The 21,664-nt window shown below is 34.7% G+C and overlaps 2 protein-coding genes and 1 long non-coding RNA gene across 5 annotated transcripts in view; 2 read left to right on the top strand and 1 right to left on the bottom strand.

Annotated features, from left to right (window-relative positions):
- Fili (Fish-lips) overlaps positions 1-21,664 on the top strand; it is a 233,661-nt gene that overhangs the window by 56,562 nt on the left and 155,435 nt on the right. The window lies entirely within an intron of this gene.
- On the bottom strand, positions 7,881-12,848 carry LOC118682140 (uncharacterized). 3 transcript variants are annotated; one of them, XR_011395875.1, is made up of 5 exons: positions 12,283-12,848; positions 11,995-12,218; positions 11,066-11,148; positions 10,632-10,860; positions 7,881-8,221 (listed from the first exon to the last, which is right to left on the bottom strand). It is a non-coding gene; the product is annotated as an uncharacterized lncRNA (long non-coding RNA). The 3 variants fall into 3 exon arrangements; XR_011395874.1 differs by having other exon boundaries at positions 10,965-11,148; XR_004977815.2 differs by having other exon boundaries at positions 10,632-10,877; positions 10,965-11,148.
- LOC106614503 (cytochrome P450 6a2) lies at positions 8,540-10,460 on the top strand. The gene is made up of 2 exons (XM_014230286.3): positions 8,540-9,907; positions 9,969-10,460. Exons 1-2 carry the CDS (start codon positions 8,812-8,814, stop codon positions 10,391-10,393), a joined length of 1,521 nt encoding a protein of 506 aa, XP_014085761.2. The 5' UTR covers positions 8,540-8,811; the 3' UTR covers positions 10,394-10,460.

Genomic DNA, 21,664 nt, shown 5'->3' on the forward strand with positions numbered 1-21,664 from the left:
ATAGTTTCGCAGCTAAGTTCATATCTGGCGCAACTTTTTAGGCGCTCCGCGAAAAAAGCAAAGAAATTTCGAAAACAAAAGTGTTGCTGCTGCATAAGTTGCATAATGCGATACGTCTTTCACGCCATCTAAGAAAGTAGTAGGGTCACAAAAAGTCTGCCTAACCAAATCTGATGAAGCCAAGTGCGCCAAACAATAGAAATGTTTATGTTGTTGCATAACGTCAGGCGCAGCATATTGTGCGGCATTTACTTTTGTATTTCGGATTTTTTTTGCATTACTTTCAGCGCATTTCTGTATTTGCGTTAACGCTCTTCTGCTGTTATGCTTATCTGCTTAAGTTTAAGATAATATAAATAATTGTCAGGTTTTGGCCAGTAGCAAAAGTGAGGTTAAGAGAAACAGCGCATTGTAAAGTCTAGCGCATTGCTCAGCGGCAACCTGTCAACCCTCCAGTTACCGTTAAGACTGCCATTTATCCCGTCACGTTTCAACAATTTTATATTGTTTCAACTTTCAAATAATATTTTCTCCTTTAAACCCACAAAAACAAATAAAAGACTACAAAAAATAAAACGAATTTGACTTGGAATTGAAAGCAACACTGCCAGTCAGCGCGTAAGCAACAGACTGCATTAGTTGTCTTCAGCGGCTAAGCTTCGTCCAACAACGCCTTGCGCTGTCGTCTTACGTATATCAGCTCGCTGTCTCACCTTCTTTCAGCATTGCGGTGTTGTCAGCCGCCTTCATTGTGAATTTCTAAAGTGCAGTTTGTTTACACATAATCTAAAATGTCAAGTGCCTTTCAAGCTACACTCCAAAAACGTTCCTTCTCTGCTCTGCCCCAACCGCTAACTGCACTTATTATCTTGGTCCCCTCTGGTCGCGAAGTGGTTAAGTGCGGGGCATGATTTTAACATATTTTATTTGTGTAGATACCTACGAGTACATGCGCTCTGCCGTTGAATGCTGCGCGCATTACTTGTATAAACATTCTAAGGTTTTAGACACAATTCCCTTGTTATTCAAGTCGTCATCATGTCGCTTCTTCACTGTACGCCGTTGGCTTCTGTTACAGTTTGTCGTCGCTCGTTGAGTGATATTGTTTTTATTGTTTTTTCAATTGCGATTGTCCATTTCATGGGCCACGCGCCCAGAAATTATTTTTCTGAGGTCGAGATATAAGGTTTAGGTTGTTGCTTGGCCTGGACCTCAGCATGAATCCGTAAGGTTGTGTCGAATCTCAAATACTTTCAGCGAAAATTTGTCTTAGACAATCTCGCAACAACTTTTTTTCGTCCTCTTACCGACATCAAGTTATCAGCTCGATTAGCGGTAGCTGCTGTGATTGTTGGAATTCCGATGGAAATAATTAACTTTTATCGGGAAATACCTGGCTCGATTGCTATAATGCCGATGTAAAATAATCGTTAGATTCCATGTAATAAGTTTAAACTTAGTCAAAATGTCGCATGACTTCTAACCTCCAAAATGCTTTGCTAAATCGTACTATGTATGTACACATGAGTTATTTTTTAAAACATTCACCGAATTTATGTTCCTATTTTCATTGTCATTAGATAAAAATAGGAAAAACTTTAATGAGCTGATAGAATCAGTTGCTCAATTTGTTTCTTGTGAATGTGGAGAGCTCAAAATCTCGTGAATTCTGTGGATACTATGTGCTACAAACGTAAATACCCGCAAGTTTCCAGGTTTTATTTGATCGATCGGTATCTAAAATCGCTATTTCTATACCATCTATTATTAGCTACGATTCAAACCAAGCCCCGCTGAATAGTAACACTCACTCTCTTGCGTCTATCCCATGCAAGTCTGAACTCCAATTCTTTGTACACGCGGTTGTAAGTGCCTAAATCTACGATGGAGTCACAAAGAAGCTTTACATTAGCTTTTATGCACCTTTACCACTGGCACTAGCTTAAACTGTGTTCAACCAGTTCATCTAATACTTTATGTATCACCTTACTTTTACACGTGCAAAGCAGTTGCAAAATCAACAGTCTAACTTAACCTCACTTACCGACAAAAACTGCCAACTCTAGGCTACATTAGCACCCTTCCCACCAACTTCCGTGCTCGACTTTTTATTTGAGCAGTCGTTTAAGCGTGGTTTAGCGCCGCTTCCAACACTTGAGCACTGAAATAGCTTTCCTTACATACCTTCCGAAACGTACACACACATGTGCGCCATTGAATTTTACTCTGCAGAATGCCAACAGAAAGCATAAGTCACACGTTCAAACTCTTTACTTTAGCTTGACTTTACTTAACTTGCCACAATCATGTATCAACACCGTCGAAGCAGCAAAGTACACGATGATGAAAGGAAAATAAAATAAAAAAAGAGTAGGCAAGCAAACAAGTAAACTATACACTTACACCTTTAACGTTTACTGCCTGTAAAACTGGCGTCGCTTAAGTCCACACATCTTCTTAGTTTAGTTCGTTTGTTGCTTAGTTGTTTGCCACGACGTTTAGGCACCTTTTAGTCGCAAGTTGATGGCAACTTCCGCAAGCAACGAACGCTTCGTGCTGGCTAAAGAAAGTGGCAAAAGTGTAACTTGCAACTTTCTCAGAGGAACACTTTGTTTACCCGCCAGAAATGAGAAGTTTCCGGCTTTTGTTGCTTCCTCACAACAAAAGGGCCGTGCCGCACACTCACGTACATGTATACGCATGTAAGTATAATGTATAATATGCTGGAGATGAACAACTTTTAATACACTAAACACCGTTTATAATATGTAACAAGATGTGTTAGGCCCGTTTATTGGTGTACTTTTCCCCACTTTTTCTACTCGGCAAGTTTTCAGTATGTTTTCCTTCGCATAATAGCCGTGTAAAATCAACAGTGAGGTATGTTTGAACTGATGCTAGCGTTTAATCGCCTGCGACAAGCAAACATTATTAGCTGTGGCGCCTAAATATAAGCGCTTTCTTGCATGATTCTGCTGGTGTGAATGCATTAGCCTCACTCTTTTTTAGAAAGTGGTTCGCACTTAGCGATTCGGCAAAAAATTGCTTTAATAACTATAAAGAGAAGGAAGCAGGCTTTCTTAGCTATAGAAACATAGCCTGACCTAACGCCAGTCCAAGTTTCGAAATATACAGAATGCGAATAAGTTTTCAAGTCTCTTCTGGAAGCTTTTGATAAATTTATAGGAATATGATTAAATTATATAAGGTTGTGTCGATACGGAACGTGCTTCCTCTTACGAAAAAGTAGTTTAATCTTTAATGTCAAAAAAAATAGTTTTTCGTTTTCTCATAATTTTTCTGTTTATAATTCAATGATTTGGAGTGATTTACAAACTATTCGTATTCAGTTATCACTCAAAAGGTGTATTTTTCATTAGTTGAAATCTAATCATAAAATCAAAACTGTACATAACAATACGGCTGATTTTGACATTATGAATCAAATTATTTTTGAAAAATTGTTGTTTTTGGGCTATCGACGCAACCTTATATAATTAAATCATGAACCTTTCCAGCATTTGAATCGGATTTTTTTTTGAAACCATAAAAGTATTGAAGAAAATATAGTATGGATCTTATCACCATCAGTACTATACTCAACACTCTCATTACTGATGTAATTATACAATACAATGCTCTCTTTTAAAAATTTCTCTCACTTTTGCATAAACAACAAATGACTTGGAAGTGAATCGTTTACTTTCTCTGTAATAAAAATTATTACAGTAGCTCAGAGGTCGGTGTAAATGACTTGAATTATTTGTACAAAGAAATTATCTTGCTTAAAAAGCTGTACGAAATTATATTTTTACAGGTTTTTTCACTGAGTTTCTCTTAACATACAAGTACATTTGTAATACTAACAATCAATATTCCTTTAAGAACTATATCTTTTAGAATATTTTTAATAAAGTTGATAGTAAAATACAAAACGTAAAAAAAGATAGGAAATGTCATTCATTTCATTCCCGGCCGTAGAAATATTATTTTGCACAACTCACTTGAGCATAAAATTGCATGTGTCCACTTGTGAATGAAAATTTCTACTTTTAATTTGAATGAGTTTAATTGAATAATTACAGTTATGTTCAACCAGCAATTAATCACTGTCGTTTGATGTACAATACGTACGTACATTACTTCTTTCGGGGTATGTACATATGTGTCTATAAACGTGCGCAAAAGAAATATGCACATGAAGATTGACAACAGTTTCCTGCAGGAAGTCCATTTATGCATACAAGCAATTTGAGAGATTTTCTATTTCTGGTAAATAAATATTGTAATTAATCAATGTCTAACGAATATACATGTTAGCTGTGAGGGAAAAATAAGAGAATTCGGCACAAATAAAGAAAACTGCATGGAATATATATTAATTGAAATTGCTGAGCAATTTTGTTTACTCAAGCTTAGTTAGCTGCAAATAGATATTGCAAATGAGGTGGTGTATTCTTCGGGACAAAAAAATAGCTTTGAGTGTATAATTTTAGTAAAAAAATATATAAAGTGACGTGTGCTCTTTTCGTTACCAGGCATTTTCGGAGTATGTTATTAATTGATAAAAAATTTTTTTTGGATTTGTAAGAAAAAAATGTTTTTTCTTTAACTGTGTAACTTCTTAAAGTCAGTCGCAGAAAAAATATTTTAAATACTTTAGTTACTCAACTACTTTGTTGGTAACTAGTTCAAAGGTAGTGGAACTTTCGAATGGTTTAAAACCAAAGCAAAGTTTGAAGTTTGCCAGCTGCTTGTTTAAGTCAAAACGCATAGGCAAAATAGAAAACCCGCTATAAAGTCAAGAGGTTTCACAAAATTTTTAGTCGAAAAACTTATATATGGTTTGCCCCCACTTTGAATAAATTTATTTCACTAAGGTTGATAAAATAAATTCAATATTCCAGTAAATATAATATAAAATATATTCCAGAAATATTTTTATGAAAAGAGCTGCCACTTGCTTGTATTCCGTTCTTATCAATGACTGAAGGGGTGAAGTTTAACAATATGGATATAAAGCTAAAAAATTCTATTCGAGCAAATGCAAGAAATTCGAGAAATTTTTTATGCAGTTTGAAATATTTGTAGTGACATCTGGAGTTTATACCTCCTGATTCGATTATCACAAACCAACCATATTATTTATTTAATGTGTAAAGAATTTTATTTTGAAATATTCAAAATTTATCCCGCTCTTTATATTTTGTATATCTGTATAATTTTTCACCAAGGGAGTTCCACTTTTTTTGTGAGTACTTTCAAAAAAACAATTTGTATAGCCATTTCTATTGAAAGAAGGGGAGTTTTTCAAAATTCAAAATTAAAATTGAAGACTAATTTTAAAATGTTAGTTCTCAACTATTTGAATGTGTAGGAATTACCTGGTAAATTTTCAACTATTTTTCGTGTGCTCTCATTTAAGATTTTAGAAATTTATACTGTTGAAAGCCAACGCAACAAGTAACTTTTGGTTCCGTTAAGAACACAGTTTGTTTTTTTGTTAAATTACGAAAAATTAGTACTTTGTTTTGTTTAATACAGGTATGTACCGTTCAGCACCTACAGCGTTCAGTTCATCAAACTCATTCCGCAACTTTGCTATATCATGATGAATCTTCATAATGGATGGTTGTATGTGTCGAGTGGCTCCACATTTAACAGCCCCAACAAGTGCAAACGTATATATAGCGATTGCGTTACAATGGCGCATAAGTAGTCTAGCTTGAACGCAATTGACAGCCAGTAATGCGTCGAGTTACTTGCATTATATTCTCTTATTAGTCACCTAAACTGTACTATTATTAAAAAGAACTTAAGAGCCAGTCGTGCCATACCGCTGAGTCTCTCTCAGGAAGTCGTTACAGCCTGCTGCGTGATTAGCTGCCATAATCATCGACAACGCCGCGGAATGGATAATTTGTGTGAGCTTGAAATCAAATTTGTCACTTGTCTGTCAGTATATGCCACGCATTGAACTCGGTGACTGAATATAGAAAAAAAAATAACGAGAATAACTTAATTTTGCCAATAGAAATACACGTCTTACATATCTTTTTTTCTCACGAGATTGCTCAAGTTCCCCTCGCTCCTGTATGCTTTCAATGCCATCGTCGCTTTATTGGTTCATTCGTTCACAGCTGTATTGTCGTTCGTCTGATAAGAATTGTACAACTAAATTATTGTATTTTTACATTAAGTCTGTATAGGATTCTTTATTGTATGCCAGCGGAAGTGTGACGTATTGGCGCATTGTGTGGCAGATGACAATTCCTGACAACACAAGTCCAGGAGCTTTTTATTGGAGATTGGACAAATATGAATGGCTTTTAGGGTGGCTCTAAAAAAAGTTAAAATGGATTTTTTAATTTTAAGTAACGACTGAAAATATTTTAGTATTCATTGGAAATATGAAATTTTGGTATCTATTAAAGATGGTCACAAAAGAAAATAATAATGTCTGACGTGTCGATTGAGTAATATAAAATTTGACCCTAATACAATATGACTTTGTTCTCCAATTGATATAAATTTTTTTTCTGCTACAATTGTATCGACTTTGTTGTCGAGGTTTCCAAAATCTACATTCTAAAATCTCTACTCACATTTAAGTGCCACCCCAATGCACACAAATACATATGAAAAAGGGAGAGAATCAGCTTCACCTACTCTAATCTATTGCAGCTTGACATACATAGGTAGTTGCAACATATATGGTAGACAAATAGTTCAGATATGACAAATTCACTCAGCTCTCTCATACGAATTACATGAGTAGGTAGCGTTTGTGCGTAAAAATTAACAGTGGGTGGAATGCAGAGAGCAACTATATACATATTCGGAACATACATACTTTTATGTGGACATCTATACACTATATATTCTATAATTATATGAATATAAATATGTATACTTTATTTTACTGCGGTTTTATTTCAAATCACTAATAAAGACTGAATCCTGTTTCATTGAACCATAAGGACTTAGTTCTCAATAAACCCACTAGATTATACAAATGCATTAGCTTATATGTACTTTAGATTTTACGATATTCTCCACAGCCAAGAAAGGTTAATGTTTCACATAATGCTTTCTCTTCAACACATCACTCTCGACTCTCCCGTTTTTCGCAGACGCTCAAACTCTGGTTAAAATGATCATACTTGTCAGACCACAGAAAGTCGGAAAATGATCAGATCAAGATATGAGTGACGAATACTGAAGATTATGGAGATCACTGGCTGCGCATACCAGATAGGCTGTTGCTTTTACATTTTCCTAGTCCTGAGAGTCTGTTAAGTCCAATAATTATATTTTTAATTTATCCATTCGTTTTTTAGTTTATTTTGAACAACACTCAACTCAATAAAGGGAAGTTTGAAGCGTATGAAGCTCTTAAATGCCATGATCTACTTCTAGGCGGTTTTTTATACCCTGAACGGGTTATATTAGGTTTGTCATGGAGTTTATAACACCCAGAAGGAAACGGCGGAGGTCCTATAAAGCATATACACATATAAATGATCAGCGTGACAAGCTGAGTTTACTTAGTCATGCCCGTCTGTCCGTTAATATGTATATATGTGAACTAGTCCAAGTACTTGTTTTTGAGAAATCGTTCAGAAATTTTGCATACATCCGCTTCTTCCTAAGAAGCTGCTAATTTTTCGGGACCACCGATATCGGACTATTATAGCATATAGTTAACATGCAAACCGACCAAACAAACAAAATCAAGTTCTTATATGAAAACATTTTTATTTGTGAAGGGTACTTTAGTTTGTTAACATTTTTTTTTATTCGTCTTGAGGTCAAATTAATCAGAAACCAATGCGGTAAGATTGATAGCGACTAGTTAAAAAGAGAAATAATTACAAAAATTATATAGTCACGAAGCGTTATTGGAAAATTTTTATTTTGATTGCAAAAACATAAACATTAGATAGTTACATACATACAACAGTATAAATCTCGCTCTCTAGATAAACATATGTACATATATCCGCTTTATCATGCAATAAACTGCAAAGTCACAATGAACACATGGAATTTTTGCACCGTCATCATATGCATACACACCTGTATTTAAGTTATTCTCTACAGATACAAGCTCCGATAAATACCACAAAAGCCAATGGCTGTATTGTTGCTGAACTACGATGAGAGCAAAGTACAAAATCAAGCGTATTAAGTGAAAGCCGCGCATAGTGAAGAGAAACAGCTGAAATGAAACGGATGAACCTGAATTAATAAAAAACATTAAAAAAATTTCAAATAAATTAAAGAATTGTAATATAATATATTATTCAAATAATAAAAAGAAAATATAGGGGAACATAGTTGTTTTGCAAAATTCGTCTCGTTTACGCTCGAAAATTAAATTTTTTTCGAAATTATTTAAATGAAATTTAATTGCACTCAATTAATACAAATAAAAGTAACGATTAACTTGTGTAACGTATCCGAAGCGTAGTACACCTTCAAAATAATTATATATGCGCTTGAAATTGCTTATCAGTTCTAATAAAAACAATTGCCGCATCAAACGGCGAACACAGTGCAAAAAGCAAGTTTCTCGGCGTCACATTTGTTAAAACCGCTCCGTGTCAATTTGCTCTTTGCTAGCTCATCAACCCGATCGTTCGTCACAACAGCTGTTTTCCGTTAGTTTGTGCTCGAACGTACGCCGAAGAGTGCGCCTGTGTTTTTCACGCGAAGTGCTAGTAAACGAAAACTTGCACAAAGCAAAAGTGCGAAGAATACTATAAAGGAAGTGATTGCAAAAATACAAAAACAAAATAAACAATAAAAATGACGTTTTTATCACTTTGGATACCAGTGTATCTCTTCATTGCCGTCGCAACGCTGCTCGTTGTGTGGTTGCGCAAGGGGCTCAACTATTGGGCGGAGCGTGGTGTGGTGTACGATAAACCCTCACTGCTCTACGGCAATATGGGCGGTGTGGGACGTACACAGACACTACGTGACCCTTTCCACAATTTCTATCAGAAATATAAACATGCTGCGCCATTTGGCGGCTTCTATTTGTCGCTGCGTAAAGCGGTCGTCCTCTTCGATCTAGATTTGATCAAGAATGTTTTGGTAAAAGATTTTGCGAATTTTATTAATCGCGGTAACTACTATAATGTGAAAGACGATCCGATTTCAGGGCATGTTTTCAACTTAGACGGCGCGAGTTGGCGGCACATGCGCGCTAAGCTCACGCCCACTTTTACATCGTCCAAAATGAAGTATATGTTCCCAACGGTCGTGGCAGTCGCGAAGGAGTTCGTTAAGGTATTGCAACAGGAGACGACAACTCTTGCAAAGTCTGATGCGTCTAGGCAAGGCATTGAAATAAGAGATCTGTTGGCGCGTTTCACCACCGATGTGATAGGTGGTTGCGCCTTCGGCCTCGAGTGCAATAGTCTGCACGAACCGAATACGGAGTTTCGTGTTATGGGCAAAAAGATTTTCTCACAACGTCGGCATGGACGTTTAGTCTTCGCTTTCGCACAGGCCTATCCGAACTTGGCGCGCAAGTTAGGAGTTAAAATGACGCCAAATGATGTTAGTACATTTTTCCGCAAAGTTGTACACGATACGGTCTCGTATCGCGAGCAGACTGGCATACAACGCAACGATTTTCTCAACCTATTGCTGGAACTAAAAAAGCAAGAGAGTGGCCTGAGTTTAGATCAAATCGCTGCACAATCGTTTGTGTTCTTTATCGCTGGTTTCGAAACGAGTTCGAGCACGATGAGTTTTGCGCTCTATGAGCTGGCGTTGCATCCGGAAATTCAAGCGAAGGCGCGCGATGAGATTGAGTCTGTGTTGGCGCGTTACGGTGGCGAAATTACATATGAGGGTGTGCGCGATATGCAATATTTGTACCAAATATTTTGCGGTAGGTGTGCATTTCATTATGTAATTATTGTTTTTTATAGTTGTTGTTGTTTTTTGTATAGAAACACTACGTAAATACTCAATTGCTTCGATAACTATGCGTAAAACAATGAACGATTATCATGTGCCGAATACGAAGCATGTCATCGAGAAGGGTCTTATCGTTGTTATACCTATCGATGCCATTCATCGTGATCCCGAAATCTATCCCGATCCAGAACGTTTCGATCCCACACGTTTTGAACCCGAAGCCGTAGCTAAACGTCATCCCATGACTTGGCTGCCGTTTGGCGAGGGTCCACGCAATTGTATTGGCCTACGTTTTGGTAAAATGCAAGCATTGGTTGGTTTGGCTTTATTACTCAAAAATTTCAAATTTACATTGGCCCCTCAGACAAAAGTGCCGCTCGAAATCAAAATGGATAGCTTCGTGTTGAACAGCAAGGCTGGCATTCATTTGAATATAGAGCCGATCACTAACTCTTAAAGTTTTAAGCGAGTATTTTATTTTTTTAACTTTATAGAATAAATAAATTATAAATAATTAAAAATTATGTAAATTGATTTTTTCTTTCTTTCTTCTTTCTCCTGCCTTACCGATTTTACTTTGATTCGTACTTATAGTTAATGGCTTGGATCAACAAAGTTGTCGCTATTTTTTTAATGCAAAATTCCATTTCTTATAAGAAAATTGTTACAAATGAATTATTCTACCAATCGCCCACCTTTCTGGAAAAGATCCAATACCATTACGGTAAAACTGTTCACCTATCCTGGTCATCCATCCAAGAATCAACCCATTTTTCTATGTCGTCTAGTGAGTGGAATTGCTCCTAAGCCAGACCAGATGTGCCATCGAACGAAACAAATAATAATCGGACGGTGCAATAACTGATTGTTTGTCAACGTGAGGTCAAGCGTTGCCCTGCAGCAGAATCTTCAAACTTGTTTTCACTTTAAATTAAAAAAAACTATGAAAAATTTACATATACATAGTTATATAATATTTTAATATAAAAATGTATTCTTATACATATGCTTATATTTAACATACATACATGCGTGAGTATATATTTATTTTTTACTGCCTCGTGCAGGCTACTGTTGAATGGATTTTGCTTTATGTAATTGCTAGTTAAAAAATCATCTTCGGACATACCGCTTTTTTGTTGCATCTGCAGCAACGCCTGCTTCGATCTGTGCGAGTCGAAATCCATCCGAATTGATGACACTATTTCTTATCTATAAAAACAATAGTCCTTACTTTAGAAAATAGATCTTTAACTTCATTTAATTTCAAACAAGTTTTCACAATTAAGTTTAGAGTGGGAGCCAAATATGAAAGATGGCCGGAAATATGAGAAATGGCCAAAGAATCTACAGGATTTACCATGTCTTGCTATTACTTGTTCACGCCGTCTAAAAAATGTAATGTTACATCTATGTAACTTCTCTCTGCTATCGTATCGGTCCAAATGTCTCTAGTTAAACACACAACGTTTGCACTTTTATTGCGATTTTTATATGCTGCTTTAACAGAATCGTATTTCGAGCAAAGTAAGCTTTTAAAATATTTTGGACGCTTAACTTTATAAAGTGGGAAAATTTGCTTCATAAGTCTAAGAAAACCTTCACCTGCGTAAAATATATGTATGTATATATCGTACAGTTGTGAGCCAAACAATTACAGAACCAATTATTTTCCATTATATTCAATGTTTGTTCGATTTTATTTTTCTTAATTCTTTGTAAGTCTTGTCAATAGTATATTAGTTGTAAAGTTGTACTTCTTTTATTTTACGTATATCGTAATAAGTTACACGTATGCTTGAATATGTTTTTATATGGAAGAAAATGAGAAAGACCATCGCCAAAAAAATTGTCAAATATCAACGATAATAATAATAACCATGTTAAATAAGCTACAAACTCTATTCTGGGTTTTTTTTTAAATCACTAGTATTAACAATATTTTTTATACAAAATAAGAAAACCTAAAAAATAGTAATAAACACTAAACATATAGGGGGAAACTTGACTTTGCAGTTTTTTTTTATCCATCAGTGTAAAAACGTTGATGTCACATACCTGAAACTACATGGAAGGATTCATGTCTCGGCATAAAAAATATAAAACGTTGTTGGATATATCAACGCGTTTAGAACCACCTTCTATATATTGAAGTTTTGATTAAATTCACAATAAGATCACAAAATGCAGAAAAAATTTGCTTTGGTGTGATTGGAGCGGGGTGCTTTGGTGGAAATACTAAACTGGTCTTTTGTGTGCTGGTTTTTGAACTATCGCTCGGGCTATGAAACAATTAAATATCATATTTACCAATAATAAAATATAACATGATCTGGGAAAACTTACATATTTTCGCTTGATGTAATTGTATTTGAAATTTCAATGCCAATGTTATAACGCTTTGCATGCTTATGCAAGTTTGAGGTATTACCGCTAAACTTTATCACATTCACATAGCATATTCACATTTGCAATTAATGCATATAGCATCCTTTTTGTTAATATTTTCGAAATGTTTCTTAGAAATTGTAATCCTTTTCTGCACACATTTCTTAAAATCACTTTTTCTTATTCTTTATCGAATGTTTCTTACAAATATGACGATTGCGATGATTGCAAAATACATACTTATTTATACAAATGAGTGAAGAGAAGAACAATTATGTTGCCATACATACGTATTTTTCATAGAATTTGCTTCAAAATGAGAATAAGAGAAGAGGAGCAAACGTAACTAGTTTGGCTGGTTTTTGCTTATTTTTTGCGGATATTTCATATCCGAGTTTCATTACTTTGCTATGAGTAAATACTTGTATAAGTACAAAAAATACTCGGTTTTAGTGAAAGGACTTCAGTATTTGCTTCGAAGTACAGGTATCGGAACATCACTAACAGTGTCATGTATTTATGAAGCAAAAATTGTAATCTTTGATTAATTGGCCTTTAATATTGAGTGGGAATCAGATTTTTTCGCTGTAGAACATATAGATAGATGCGTTATGTGTTTGATATATCAGTTGTTAATTGTTCATAATTCAAAACACAGTTTTTTACAATACTAGTAATATTATAAGTATTTGTGTTGGTAATTGAAACAGAAGCTTTAGAAAATATTTTCACACTATTTTCATACAAAAACGATTTAAAGGAAATCAGTGATGGTCCTAATTACACTTGACATGCAAGAAACAACAATAATTTTATAGTTACTATTATAAGAACTAAAATAGATAATCAAAATCTTTTTTTTAAGGTTTTAAATATTTAAATAAATTACCAAATGAAATAAAAATGTATTGTAATAGTAAATAATAAATATCTAAGCAAATAAATTAGTATTCCATACGTATGAGATATGGGACTCTAGCGCTTAGTGGGTTAATATGAAGCAAAAATAGCAAAGAAAATAATCACTAAGGAAGAGCTAAGTTCGAGGATAACCACACATTTTATACTCTTGCCACCTTCAATAATCAATGCCTGGGAATTTCACTCAGGTGCTGGCAAAACTTTATATTAGAAACTGTCGCGAAAGCATTAAACATCCATTATTCGATGAAATCGTGAATAAATTACAATCAAATTTGGTATGTTCTTGATTTTTTTCGCGTCAGCTAAAATTATAATAACAACACCTTCAAATGAGATATGCGTATGTGATATTAACTCAACCAAAGACGCTAAATTTAATATATTGAGTGGAAGTGGAAAACATCAACCAGTAGATCGAAATTCATTATATTAGGGATATGATGTTTAGACCAAGTTATAGACCAATTCCATTATTCAACGCTAAACAACATAATTTTTAAGAAAACTTGTCCACTTAATATAAGATATTTTCATTTAAAAGGAAACATAGGTACTGGCGTCCACATATTCGGTACATTTAGGCTTGACCATCTTTGGTTCGATATGGAAAATTTTTGGTTATAAGGTGGTATACTTAAAAACCCTATTCGTCCAAAGTTGTATACCGTTATTTTAATTGATTCTTGATTTGTATACTAGAAAGTGAATGAATCAGATGGGATTTAAAATTGTGTTACATGGAAAGGAGGCATGGTTGTTGTCCGATTTTGCCCATTTTCGTACTATAATATAGAAACGTCAGAAGATATATACCGAATTCGGTTGAAATTGGTCAAGAAGATCCCGAGATATGGGTTTCGTATAAATATGATCGGTGGGGTGCCCATTGTCCAATTTTTGTATCGGCTCTCACAAAACTTATATGTACCATCTTATGTGTAAAACTTAAACTCTCTGACTTAATTATTCAATGAGTTATCACACTTTTAGTAGTTTTAATCAAAACCGATATATGGGAAGTGGGCGGGGTAATCACCCGTTTAATACATTTCACAGGTACTAAAAAGATTTGCCTTGAGTGAATTTTGTTATTATAGCGTAAGCAATTTTGGAGATAGGCATATTAAACTTATTAAAGAGCGGGGCCACGCCCAATTTTTAAAAAAGTTTAAAACTTCAGATGCCTCACCTTAATTTGGTCTCTTATACCAAATAGCAGCCTTATACCTTATTTTGGAGCTTAGTTACAGAAATTTATTCGGTGCCAAGAAACATGTGTTTCATCAAGGTATCTCAATTATTGTTTAAGTTACAGCTTGCGCAGGCGGACGGATTTCAACTCTTCTCTTTAACTTGATCATTTATATTATATATATATATGGGTATATAATATCTAACTCAATAAATTGTAGGTGATACTAACAACCGTTAGGTGAACAAAACTCTTATACTCTGTAGCAATATGTTGCAAGAGTATAGTGATGTAAAACAGGGTCCATTCAGTTTTTTTGAAAAATTAGAACAACAATAAATTAGTCAACAACAAAAATAATTTGTTTGAAAACGTAATATTTATAGTCCTTAAATCAGTGTCGGGTCTAACTCATAAATAATAAATAATAGTTTAATAATCGTGGTAAGCTGGCAACTCTTCATAGCATGAGAATCATTGGTTTTGACTATAAATCACATTATGTTACAACGATGCCTATATTTTAGGGCCTACTGACACGTTTGGAGTTCGGCATCTGCATTTGTTTAGCATAAAGTGAAAAACGGAAAACCCTTCCAGAACTATATTTATATAGTTATACAATCAAATAAAAAAAGTTTTTTCTAGTTTTTCAAGTAAGTGGTTTTCAAGCAAAAAAATAAAATATACATTCATATATATTAAATAAAGATTTTAGGTTCATACAAAGCGCAGTACTAAGAATAAAATAACTGCCAATTTCCAAAACAATTGGTTGAAAATTTTTCAAACTATCGTGTACGCAAGTTCCAAAAAGTCACCCTTAAAAGGGGGTTTGAAAAAATATTTCACTTCGGAGGAGAGTTCCTCACTTTAATGTCGTGAAACAATGGTACAAATCGGAATTTTCATTTCAAAGTTTCGGTAACATATTTTTCTATAGTTTCACCAAACATTTATGAAATAAACAAATCGATTTTTTAGAACCGTCTTCTCCTTTATGTGAAAACTACTTGGAAAAGATGATAGTATCAATAAGAGCTTTCTTTAGCATCTTTAGAAATTCGATCTCCAATAAGGATTTAGCGCTTAGAAACCTACTATGTGTTACTTTATAATTGATATTTTACTTCCGAGTACTCTAAGAAATGTGTTTAAAGCATTGAAGTATATATATGCATATATATGTTTGCTTGGACCAGTTTTTCTACTGGTGTCCAATGACGTCCAATCTTGTGAGAAGCGTGCCATTTACAAATAGAGTCGGAGCTTTGGGATTGCTCCCTGCTTGTTAAAAGCGTGGTGACCTAGAAAGCACCCCTGCAGATGAACAATTACTTCCACCTAGTTAAAGCTAAGAGAGTTCTAGAGCAAAGCGGTTCTTATTAGGACTATCTCAATCGAATAGCTAGCTGCTATGAAGAATATAATTTTATATAAATATGTATACCACTGTCCACTACCGATATTACATGCACGTGTCGGTAGCAACATTAAATTATGCAGAAGCCAACAAGTTTATTTCGTTTGCACAATCTTCTACTACTTAATCGGTGAGCTTATAACTGGTAAATTTCGCACGCACACAAACAATGACCAAACAGATTTTGGACTAGGCGACTGCATACGACAGCAGAGCGGAACTCATCAACACCAGCATTGTGTGCCGAACTGAGCTTCAACAGCGCTTAAGGCCCAGCATACACCCAAGCGTTGAATGCAAAGCAGGCGAGAGTAGTGTAGTTTAAGAGAGCAACCTTACAAGTGATGGCTAACGTTTTGCATGAGTTGCACTTTTGAATGCCTTCCTCCACCCAGCAGCTTACTCTCCGCACTGATGCTGATGTTGAATGCAACAATTAAACAATTCTGACACAATAGTTAAGCACACACCGAATTGCCCCCGAGCACACACTTGTGCTCCAACTTCCACGCACGCACGAACGCACGCATGTATGTGTCGTGTACTTACATACTTGTCGTGTACTTATGGATGCAGACATGTAAGATAGTGCCAAGTAAATTAAATATGACTATTCACCGAGCACAGAACATTTGTAAAGCAGATAAGTGCTGAAGCACAACTTGAATGCTGAGTGCAAGTCGACTAAAGTGCACGGGTGATACATGCAGGAGGAAGAGTAAGCGAAGTAGCAGATTACTGGGGGAGCTCATGCCTGCGTGCCACATTTGTTTTCAACCGTCAGGACGGCTTGCCGGTCCAAAAATCTCGTATACATAGTTGAAAGCAGCAAGCAAGCAGCAACGAAATGACAACAAGTTGTAATTTTCCGACATCCGAAATGCTCTAGGGATAAATTATGACATTTGTAGCATATCACACAGAAGTTGGCGGAGATAACAATGCAAGTAGTTGCCATTGATTTCTGGAATTGAGCTTAGGGTGTACGGACATAAGCATAGAGCTTTCAATTCCGGAGCTGGATTTGGGAGTAATCAGTCAGAGATGATATATGTATCTTCAGCGTATCATCAGAAAGAACTTCAAAGAGAACAGTTCTTCATTAGCAAATTTGGCATGTTAGCGACCAGCGTTATTTAGTATAAATGAAAAAAAATTCAAACTGTTACAATTACCGTGGGCACTTAAATGTACACAGTAAGATCAGATTTCAATATCATTTATTTAAATTTTCTTCGATTAAAAATCAAATCATGATACAATTTGATCCACAACACGTAGGTCCGGCTTCCAGGTCATTAAAGAATCGGTCCAGGTCATAAGAAATCCGCCTTTCGTTAATGGTTCAAAGTGAGTTAGGCCTCGTGATAATTTCTAAACTTGCCAGACTGATAACTAATTAAGTCAATTAATAAAAGTTCAATTACACCAGCTTTAGGATACAAAATCGGTTACTTTCATTAATTTTTTCGATTTTTTATTCGTTTGTATTTCTGCTAGTTTTCTGTAGAGCTTTTGCTACGTTATGTGGTGCATTTTATGAGCTGAAGAAAATAATAGGTCCGGCGAAATACTTTTACCTCTCTATTGCGAATGTTAACTAACAATAGAATAGACTCCAGTCGACTGCGTCGATTATATTTTAATTTTCTCCCGTATATCTTGATCGACAAAAGTTATAAAGCAAATGGATTGTGCTTCAGGTTTTTAGGCTTCTGGTTCTCTTGCATTTCACCATCTTCCATTACTACTTCACTTAAATACTTTATGGAAGTTTCCTGCTCAGCAGCGTTTCTAATCACTTCTTCATCCGAAAAATTCGTAAAGGTGGCTCCAGATTATTCAATTCTGGTCCTATGGGTTCCCTCTTAGGTTTCGCATGCGTTTCCCTTAATCCCAGTGGATTTGCATTAGCCGCATCAACCTAGCACGCTGCCTTTTATTACTTACAACTTTAGTTCTACAATTCAAACACATAATAATATATATTTAAACTAATTGTAACATCAAATACCAATAATTTACTTTTTATCTATTATTATCACTGATTTTATTTTAAACTTTACTTCTGTTTAAATGCCTACGAACTACTTGTATTATACAATTTTTAACGATTGAAAAATAGCTTTGGAAAGTAGGCGTTTGAAAAGACAATTGTCGATCAGTAGTATTTTATCTACAATAGGGGTGTGACTACCAGGTGACCCTACCTAACATAAAATTATTATTTTGTAGTCGTTAGTGACTGAAACTGAACCCAGTATCGGTGTGCATATTTTATCGCTATGCAACAATGTACATGTTATCAGCTGACTGGCCCAGATTACTCAAATTTTATTGACTGTTGACTTTTGCTATAAACTTTTACCTAATCTTATGCGTCGTCACTACGAAGGCTCAAGTGAACTGTTCGCAAGTGATGGTTTGACAAATTTGACTATAAAGTTAGCATGTACAAGTATATTGTGCTTGTAAGGTGCTGATTAGATCTTCGATAGTTACTACATCGAAAATAAAACGAAGATTATACCAAAAGCCAGCATTCAATAAAAAATGGAGGAAATATCAAAAAATTTAGTTTAAAAATTCCTAGATCTTAACAAGTAAATAGTGGCCCAAGTCGAGGGGTTTCTTAAGGAAGAAGCTTTTTCGCGGATTAGGTAATCAAGCGCCGAAGGAATTAAATCTGGATACTAAAAATCCAGTATATTTATAGCTTCTTATTAATCCATTAAATATTTTGATTTTATAGAAATTCAGCTTTAATTGCTGATTTTCATTCTCTATGCTGCTGAATACTGACTCATTACTGGTTCAATTACAGTATACAAGTACATGACTTGCAAAAGATTTGTTCTAATTTTAACTAAATTTGTGGACTAATTTGTAGGAATCACAACAACAGTAACGAACAATGCAAAGATTTGCAACCACAGTGTGTGGATATTACAAACGAGTGACTCGTCGTGAATTTAGGCATATCTGTATGTCGTCATAAAAATAACGCATTTATATTTAAACATATATACTTCATGTGAATTAATACCTTTTCACTCTTAAGCATTTGACTTACTTATTATTTTTATTAAAGAACTCTATTTTGGGTGTAGAGCGACCAGAGAGCCAGAGCAGTGTAGTACTCGTAAATGAAAGTTCAACTAGTCGATTATTTTCAATAATTACATAACACTTAAATGTACATTAGAGTGGGTAAAAAAAAAAAAAATTTTCTTTTCGCTTGGTGATCCACAAAATGGTCTCCTACGTTTTTTTTTTTTTTTTGTAAACCTAACCGTTTAAAAGATTTTAACGGTTGAAGTTTGATTATTTTAATACAAATTTGTTTGTTTCTTTGGAATTTTATAACTCAATGCTGCTCTACAAAACTGATCTATATAATTTAAGTTAATCCAAACATTAATAGCTATCAAAGGAAAACACAATAAACAAAAAAAACAGAAAATGGAAAAAAAGAGACCATTATTGGTCGAGCATTATAAGCAGGTATGAATCTCAATCTTTTTCATTCAATCTTAAGAAAAAAATAGATAAGGGTAAATCGAAGGACCTTCTTGTTATAATTCAAAGCTGATACTTAGAGAGCGTTTCTTAGAGGTGTCTACCAACCAATTTTTCGGAGTATCTAGCGGTGCAGCATATATAGAGTAGCCAACTGGACAAAAACTAAATAAAGTTAGTAATATACATATAGTAATAGCATATACAATACATCTTATACAACTTTTGAAACTCCTTACGAAACTATAAACTTAAATGCGACAAATTTTGCGCTTACTGTTCTCTACTTCACTGCGATCGTAATATTATTATTTCTTTATTTTATATTTACAGGTATGTACGCTACGCAAAGAGATCTACTTAAAGAAAGTGAATACAAATTACACTCAAGGGTAAATATAATATGATTAATGACAAATAACAACTGACAGCTGGCAGATAAAAGCTGCCATCTACAAGAAAAAAGACTACTACTTATTGTAACTATGAAGAAAAGATCTTACTAAAAAATATATGATAAATGACCTTTGACAAGCTAATGGAAGTTCTTATTATCTTATAATCTTCAAATTTGATATTTTATGATTGACCACATCAAAAACCTGCACATTCAACTCACTGAAAGCTGAAAATTTCCCAAACATTGATATTAGATGTTATATATTATTATAATTATTATTTACCTTATAATTGATTAGTTGGAGATTAGGTTAATCACATTAAAGGAGAATCAATCTAATAACTGACTAAATTTTTCAGACTGCCTATGATAGACCAACTACTGACTGCAGAAATCAGTTATCATTGATCAATGACTGATGACTTAAGATTACAGATTGACTGCAATATATTATGATATGTCCCAGTTATCATTGGTAAATGATTATCAACTGGGATATATAGGACTAATATCTTAAGTTAATATCATTTTATTCAACAACTGTAGAACCAACGTGGTACCTGTTTAAGCTCAAATAAGGAAGACGCTTTGAAAGATATTTGACCTGTTATAAAATAGATAACAGTACATTACCAAGCAAGAAGGTAGGTCAATCGAAATATTTTATACGGTGGTTGAAATTTGGATTATTACACAAGCAAACTCCTCGACGATTTCTTCGAAAACTGTTTTTTTTTTGCTTAATTCACTTCATTTCCCGCAAAGTGCCGAAATCTGTGGCATTCAAAGTGACAGCTCAGTCACGAGTCGGACATCGTTGCTTATATTTCCACTGCACTGACGCGTTACATTGCGGTTGACAATGAATTGAATTCAATATACTTGTATGGACGCAAATGGCAAAATTTTTTATGATGATTGAAATGTCACGCATGGATTTGGCGGCGAGATGCTTTGTGACAACCGCAGCCAAACAGATTCTATTTATGAGTCCATGCATACAAAAGTTAGTGTGTTTATAGGTGTGAAAGAGCTATTTGGCGCTGGTCACAGCCGGCTGCCAGCCAAACTAGGGATACTATATTCTCATTTAGTCACAGGCTGCGTGGTAATAGCAGGCTGGCCATCGGGCTGTCTGCCGGTCCATGCAAACACGTCCGACGCAAGACGCAGCGAATGCAAGTGAACTCACCGGCTATTTTGGCGTGTCTTTATTGTTGTTGCTTGTTTCAGTTTTTGTTTTTGCTGCATATAAATTGTCTAGCATTGCCAAAAGACAGCTGTAAATGAAGTTGGCCGATTGCCAAAGTGCGGCGTGGCGGTATGCGAATTGCTTCCACGACTCGTATTCACATGTTTGCACATTTATATACATACACATATATCTATTTAGTTGTTTTGTAAACCTATTTTTTTTTGTTCCATGTAATATATAATACTATACTTTAGTTAGGGTTTTTACACCCACTTTTTGTAATTCAAAAAGCTTCGCGCAATTTGCCCTTTTGTTCTCCATATTTTGTTGCACTGGCTTACCTTGCATACCATACATATACATACCATATATATTTATACATATGTTATAATGAATTTTCATGCGCCCACTGTGGAGTTAATGATGTGGAACAATAAAAATTCTTTAATAATCCAGATAAGCCAAACACACACATAATATTCATATTCAAATGAATAAAGAAAGGCGATGAAATTGTCATCATCTAATAATTTACATAAAACATAGTTTTACATGTATGTATGTATATCGTAATTAAAAAAAACCTACTCTCTCGGTCTCTATCTCTCATTAGCAGCCACTGTCGTCGAGCGCGTGATGTAAATCATAATACAAAAAGAATATTCTGAAAAATACTAACCCCTCAGC

This window comes from Bactrocera oleae, chromosome 4 (genome assembly GCF_042242935.1).
Source record: "Bactrocera oleae isolate idBacOlea1 chromosome 4, idBacOlea1, whole genome shotgun sequence".
NCBI lineage: Eukaryota > Metazoa > Arthropoda > Insecta > Diptera > Tephritidae > Bactrocera > Bactrocera oleae.

Bases quoted from the DNA above. Each gene is read 5' to 3' on its own strand.
- LOC106614503 (XM_014230286.3), top strand. From the start codon at position 8,812: ATGACGTTTTTATCACTTTGGATACCAGTGTATCTCTTCATTGCCGTC. The intron at 9,908-9,968 runs GTAGGTGTGCAT...TTTTTTGTATAG, and splicing joins TTTGTACCAAATATTTTGCG to AAACACTACGTAAATACTCA.